The 7,242-nt window shown below is 30.8% G+C and overlaps 1 protein-coding gene across 2 annotated transcripts; it reads right to left on the bottom strand.

The window, feature by feature from the left end:
- Positions 1–4,229: 4,229 nt before the first annotated feature.
- Positions 4,230–6,136, bottom strand: LOC100571149 (ras-related and estrogen-regulated growth inhibitor-like). Of its 2 annotated transcripts, XM_016808357.2 has the most exons (4): positions 5,566–6,135; positions 5,264–5,455; positions 4,530–4,669; positions 4,230–4,447 (listed from the first exon to the last, which is right to left on the bottom strand). In XM_016808357.2, the coding sequence occupies exons 2-4, from the start codon at positions 5,355–5,357 to the stop codon at positions 4,286–4,288; spliced, it is 396 nt and encodes a 131-aa protein (XP_016663846.1). In that variant the 5' UTR covers positions 5,358–5,455; positions 5,566–6,135; the 3' UTR covers positions 4,230–4,285. The 2 variants fall into 2 exon arrangements, with proteins under 2 accessions (XP_016663846.1, XP_003247826.3); XM_003247778.4 differs by having other exon boundaries at positions 5,264–6,136.
- Positions 6,137–7,242: the final 1,106 nt, after the last annotated feature.

Genomic DNA, 7,242 nt, shown 5'->3' with positions numbered 1-7,242 from the left:
TTTAGGAAGTAATAATGCAATATTACACATGAAAATAATAGACATAAAATAAACAACATGTATAAACACAGTAGGTAGTTAGTGGCTTAGTGCTATTATAGTAAAGCTATACCTAGCTATTTAAAAAATAGTAACTGTACGAAATTGTAGTAGGCACTTATACCTACCTAGTACACAGTTAAGTTAAGTACAGGAATAACATTAATATAAACAATGATGAATGGAAAGTAATAATGATACACATCACACGTGAATGACATAGCACATGTGTCCGAATGGCGAATTTTAAAACCACAAATTACATTAAATAATATTTTAATAACACAGCTAGTAGGTACCTCAGTACCTATACTTTATAAATAATTTATATTGATTACCTACCATAAGTATAATTGTGAGTGTCAGTACGCCATGACGGACGAACCTGATCGATAAGAACATAAAGTATGGTTACAGAGAAACCTTAAAAAAATGAAAATGTTGCACTTACGTATAAATAATAATGTTTAGGATATATGATAAGGCTAGGTTATAATATACTTAGGTATATGATAATAATATCTATAAAATAGAATTCATAAATAAAATATCTAATTAAAATACATATTAGGCAAACCAGTTTGTGTAAAGAAAACATTTGGTCACTGAAGTGAAAAATCCTAAATATACACCTACATGGCTACATGAAATAAAGAATCCTTAGAGTATAATAATTTATGATAAATTGTTACATTATGGATAGTCCCACTATCGAGCAGTATATAATTCATTATGTATGAGAATTCACAGGTAGGTAATGCGATTATAGGTAGTGCAATTAATAACACGGAAAAATGTGTATATAATATGATACCTCTTTAATTATGGTGATATAGTCTTACAGGTGTAAAAATCTACCAGAAATAATTACAGTAAAAATGGGTTTAGTTATTCAACAATGACTTTTATAGTTTATATTATATAATATTCATCAGTATAATCAACAACTTTAGTTAATTATGATTAAGTAACGAATATCCGTCATTCTCTTTTACGGAAAGCAATTTCAGTAAATTATAATAAAGTTGGCGGTTATCATCATCATGGTTGCTTGTAAGCTAGATAAGCTAGATACCTAGATAAGGTACCTATTAGTACATAGTAATTACTAATTACTATAATAATATAATATAGCATAGGTTATAGGTAGGTTTTTATAGCAGTGGTGTTTTTATGAATTTTTCATGGAGGGGTCCAGCTAATTTTTCAAATATAATTAAGTGAGTGCTCCGCTACAGAATATATTAATATACCTAAATATTGGATTTTTAGATAGGTATTTAAGATGTCAGTGGGGGGTATGGACCCCATTGACCCCCATAAATACCCCACTGGGTTGTTGGTAAATTAATATTAGTGCCTCGTGGTTACCTTTACAATTAAAGCAGATATTTGCAATAAAAATGTTTATACAATAATATCTTGAAAGCCCATTTTTAATTTTAAAGTTAGAACGCATCCCCTAAAATCCATTTATGAGGAAAAATACATCTGTTCAGCAGGATTGGAAATTTTTACCTGTTCGGTATTCAAAATACACATACAGTTTGGGCACACCATATCCAAAAAATACCACGTTTGGGCATTAAAATTTAAGAAGTAGCCTACCAGGAGGAAACCTAGTGGGGGGATAGGGTGCTCATAATACCCCCCCCCCCAATAATTGGTTTCTTAACTTTTCAGTTGACCATTTTACATTTATGAAAAACTCAATAACTGTACATAATGGCCAACTAATAATTTGTATACGATCGACGATTGTGATAGTGATATTGACTAGAATCAAGGTTATTAGAATAATATAGTGAATATACTAATATTATTATATTCTAACACTGTCTGAATTAGAATAATATCTATTGTCTATTATCGGAAAAATAAGCATAAATTGTTATCAGTGCGTCAGTAATAATAAGAGGAATATGCAGTGGTGAGGGAGTTTGTAAATCCCAATGTTTATGATACCAGATACTATAAATAGCCAACTAAACGTGGTTGACTTGATGTTTTCAGTCTATGCCCTGTGGCATCTAATATTTATTAGTACTGCAGGCTTGCGTCACCACTATTATTTACAATAATTATTATAAGTCACGTTATGTTTATCTGTAATATTATGTAGATTTGACATACATGAATATAATACCTAATACTTGTCCAGTTATACCTACTGTCTTTACTTATATTTTATAATATTTGAATATTTCATAGAATATTTAATTATTTATATCGTCTAATTTGTTGCGCGTGTCTAATTTTCCTTCCACTCTTTTTATAGGAAAGAGTTTAAAATGGTCTTAGATAAACTGAATGGTTTAATAAAAGATCATCTTGCGAAATCCATTGATGATATTAAGCCATTATACAGTATGCTTAAACCGCCATTTTCAAAGGAATTGTTGACGGAAACTCTTATTCAAATACAATACAATTTTTACCGAATAATATTGAAATTGATACATTAACTTTGCAGTGTGAACTGGAAGTGCAATAGTTTCCCATGAATTAAAAACTGCTTTGCCATTGGCCAATCTATTATGCCGCTTATCATGTACAGCACCTGTAACCGTTGCTGGCAATGAAAGGTCATTTAGCAAATAGAAAATGGTCAAAAATTATTTAAGAACAACCCAAGAAGACTGTAGATTAAATAATCTGATGTTGCTTTCTTCTGAAAAAGATTTAGTGGATAAAATGTCTTTAAATGAAATGGCTCAAAAATGGGCAATTCTAAAAAAAAAGAAGAATATTGATAAATTGAAATAAATAAATTGAATATTTAGGTATAAGAAAATGACTCATTTTTATAACAATAAACAATAATTGAATAATATACATTTTTATTATTTACTTTGTTTTTTTTTTTTTTTTGAACATTATTTATTATTTTATTGCAAATGTGGTACTTACCTAATGGAATAATTTATTGTAATGGATATCTTATATAGGTATTATAAACAATTTTCATAATCTATAAGCTTGAATTTTTAATTTACTTAAATAATTAAAACATTTTAACTGTTTAACGATGAAATTGCTACGACAAAATAACAAAAACAAGTTGTCTCGGATCAATTTTTAGAGTTGGCCAAACTACCAACTTTGGCCCCCCAATAAAAACCTCAGTACGCCCCTGTAGCCTACTTCAATTAGGTACATATTATATCTTTTGCTGAGAAGCGTATATTAAGCCATATATGGCTTATATTATACTATTATTGCAGATACCTGATACCCACTAATAATATTTGATGATAATAATAATTTGTCAACGTTAAATTTGTGTCTATATACAGAGTGATTCACCAAGCATGCTCACCCCCATTTTTTCCTTGAATAATAAATTTATTCAAATGCTGATTTTTAGAATTTTTAAATATGCTTGAAGACTATACATATTTAAAATTCTTGAATTTTTTTGTACTACTTAAGGGGTGTCCTGTGGCGATACAAACTTCTTTTTTTTCAAATGACAACCCCCCCTTTTTTACTGTAAATTATTTAGTATGTACCTAATTCAAAATTCAAATGAGTAGTTTCTTAGTTATTAAAATGTTTGCATACTAAGCATAATATATCACTAAATAGGACTATATTATAGTTCTTAAAAATGGTTTTACAAAATTAGACGCACAATTGAATCTAGTATTTACTATAATTGGCTTATTTTACAAATTATTAATATTAATGACTAAAATTGTCAAATCACCATAGCCCCCATATATGTACGAGTATACTAATAAGGCCATTACCATGGAACTTTTGTTCTTGGAACACAAAGTTAAATAACTCCAAACTACACGTACGAGCTTTGATTTTAATGCGTCATAATGTTCAGATAAATTATCTACTGTATACTTAGTTGAATGGCTTTAAACTTTTATACATAGATATTCACGTAAAATCATGTTTTTGTTAATGTAATTACTAATTATTATGTTTTTAAAACAATATCGTAATCCGTAATGGTGTAATTTTACAAATTCGTATATTATCAAGCCCAGCTCATTCATAAGTTTAAAAATATATTTAATATGTGTATTTTATTTATTTATATCACAGTATCATCACACTACTTAAATATTCTATTTAATAAATACTAATTAAATCGTTTTAAAAAATGCATATTTATGTAGGTATAAACTATATAAGTAAATTCGTATATAGTACCTATATTTGTGTATATAATAAAGATGCTATCATATTATTATATTATATCATAATTTCATATGTGGCTCAAATGGTTTCACATATTTCTTACTTTAGTGGAAAGACGACGTTTCTTTTTATTGTAGTTAATCAAAAACTTGAGCCTACTGCAATCGTCAAACGAACATTTATCCGTAATGGAGTATACCAGTATGAACACGTCAGCCCAGCGCATGTTCATTTCCAAGTTGCAAGATTTCTAATACATTCAACAGGTGTCATAAATTGGCATGCGTATAAAAAATCAAAACATTTTAGAAAAACTAATGGGATTATCTTACGTCTTGTACGTATCCAGCGGTGTCTAATATCTCAAAGTTAACCATTTCCGATTCCATGGACACTTGGTATGTGTACATTTTTTCTAGGTTGGGATCGTAATCACCAATGAACTTTTTCGTCACGAATCGCACCAATAGTGCTGCAACACACACATTATATTATAATATAAGAGGGTAAAACAATAAATTGTACTCGTTTTGCATTAGGCACAATTTGGGTTACATTTATGGGGGTGCATTTTATGTCGACTAAAGTGATCAGTGGGGGTCTTTGCCCCCACACCCACTTCATATATACACCTTCGCATTAGTCTTAATATAAACAATTAGGTACCTATAACAGAATACATATTATTATCTACATATATTATTCTTATTATGAAAATGATAAAATCTTAGAATTAAATGTATCCAAATACTAATGGTATAATATTATAGTCAGTAAAAATTCAATGATGACTTCAAAAATGTGTGGGTACTAAGTACCCCCAGCACCCCCCCCCCCCCAAATTGCACCTATGCATTTCGCTGGAATATATCCTAGAATGAAATATCCGTATTAGGTACAGGTATATTATGTATGTATAGAGAGGGTCATCTTTGTTAAACATATATATTTATACAAATATTACCTATTTGATGTAATTAATAATTATAAATGGTGTCCAAATTAGTAAATAAAATAAATAAATATAATGGTCACAATAGGTATTTATTATCAGGACGTGTCTTACCAGTTTTCCCTACGCCGGGTTGTCCCATGATCATTACTTTAATCGGTTTCTGTTTGGGTATAAGTCCAATCTTATTGTACAGTGTCGACGTCATGGCAAACGGCGTCTGGATATTACTTTTATGTTAAAACAACAAAAAAACGACAAAAAATACGGGGAAATGCAAATACTCGTGAAGTTCACGGACAACCCCTTTGTTAAAAAAAAAAAAACGAGAAATAAAACAAAAAAAAACAAAGAAATAATAAAAGAGTTTTAATAAAGCATAATATATATTATAATATAATTCCAACGTCGCGGACCTTGATCTTCAATAATAGCGACCTTGTTGGACACGACAACGATCGGCCCAAGTTGTTATAATGTAATGTGTGTGGCGTGTTACATGAGAAAATTATACATTTTATGTTAAATGTATTTTATATACGATCGTGACAAAAAACACTTTAATAATGATGGCGGTTGGTGGTATTAATGTGTACGATTTTTCCGTGAGTAATTATTATTATAAGATTTCGGCATCGCATAGTTCGACGGGATCGCGGAAGAACGTTGATCTCGTGCGTCTATTATTATGCGGATTCTGTCGAGTACAAACACATATTATTTTAACGACCCCGAAAATTATTATTGTTAATATACGGCTAGTAGATGAGCAAGTGTTACACGACGACGTTTAATCCGTATAAAATATTTGGTTTCACGAGATTTCAACACACATTATATAACACACAATACTACGTAAAGTCCCTGCACCGTATTGTACCTATACCATAACAATGTTATAGTATGTACACACTGCAGGTATATTATAATATTGTTATTACTATGACGCAAAAAATACACGTGGGCGCCTGACGCGACTGCAGATACCCGACTACTGCGGAGTTAGAAAAGACTGTGTCGTCGGCGAAGAGATGTGTTATTATTATTATTAATATATATATATATATTATAATATGTACGCGACACATCGGTGGAAATATAGTGTCGGAAAATAATGTCAGCGTAGTGGAGCATGTGTGTGTGTGGTTGTGTGGTATACCGCGAGTGTCGTGTGTGTGGTCTGGTCGTGTTATAGTTATATTATACCCTTATGTATACACACACATTTATATAATATATGACATGTGTGTGTGTGTGTGTAAGTATAGCTATACTGTCCCGGTCGATCGTGTGTACATAGACGTGAAAGTAATGCTTATGGACGTTTGCCGGGCAAGCGATGGTACAAGCTATAGGTAAGCTCCATTTTCGGCGGGTCGTCAGACGATCGAATTGCGATCGAGATGACGTGTGCACTCGCTCGCGGGCACATAATATTATTACATTATAATATTATACACGAGTGGCGCCATTGGAGGTGCACTCGCCGATATTTACGTATACAATTAATACATGTTTGTGTATAGAGTGTACCCTTAATGTGTAATATTATACGGACGACCTCTGTCTGAAATCTCACCATCGCCTTTAATCTTCATAACATATATATATATATATTACAGGTGCCTACATGTGGTTTCCGACAGATTTACGAATATTTGATAATATGCATATGTAATATACACCTCAATATTTATTGTTATTGAATATTTATATACCTATTGTCTGACTATGTGAGTTATTTTACTCATTATCATTCCTTCACACTATAGGTGCCCTACCGTAATTAGTAGGAATATCGTATATCAGTATTCAATGATATTACACTACATTCAAATTAAAACCTACGTCGTCGTTCAAAATATATTCTATTATTATTAGGTTAGGTTAACCTATAGTACCTATAGATGCCCTATTTTATGGAGAGGGGCAAATAATATGACATCCTGCTAAGATCAGCCTCTTTTTAAGTATAAACGTAGGTATACATGACATACGAGTACCATTTGAAATTCGTTCATAATTCTACAAAATATCTATTTAGCTATAATAATTTATAGCTTCTAAAATGTCTGTGTGCAAAATCATGTAAG

The sequence above is a fragment of the Acyrthosiphon pisum genome, chromosome A3, assembly GCF_005508785.2.
Source record: "Acyrthosiphon pisum isolate AL4f chromosome A3, pea_aphid_22Mar2018_4r6ur, whole genome shotgun sequence".
NCBI classification, from domain to species: Eukaryota; Metazoa; Arthropoda; class Insecta; order Hemiptera; family Aphididae; genus Acyrthosiphon; species Acyrthosiphon pisum.
The sequence above is the reverse complement of the archived record's forward strand: the minus strand, read 5'-3'. Positions and strand labels throughout refer to the sequence as shown.

Bases quoted from the DNA above. Each gene is read 5' to 3' on its own strand.
- LOC100571149 (XM_003247778.4), bottom strand. From the start codon at position 5,357: ATGACGTCGACACTGTACAATAAGATTGGACTTATACCCAAACAGAAA. The intron at 4,670-5,263 runs GTAAGACACGTC...TGTGTGTTGCAG, and splicing joins ACCCGGCGTAGGGAAAACTG to CACTATTGGTGCGATTCGTG. The intron at 4,448-4,529 runs GTAAGATAATCC...TGAATGTATTAG, and splicing joins CCGCTGGATACGTACAAGAC to AAATCTTGCAACTTGGAAAT.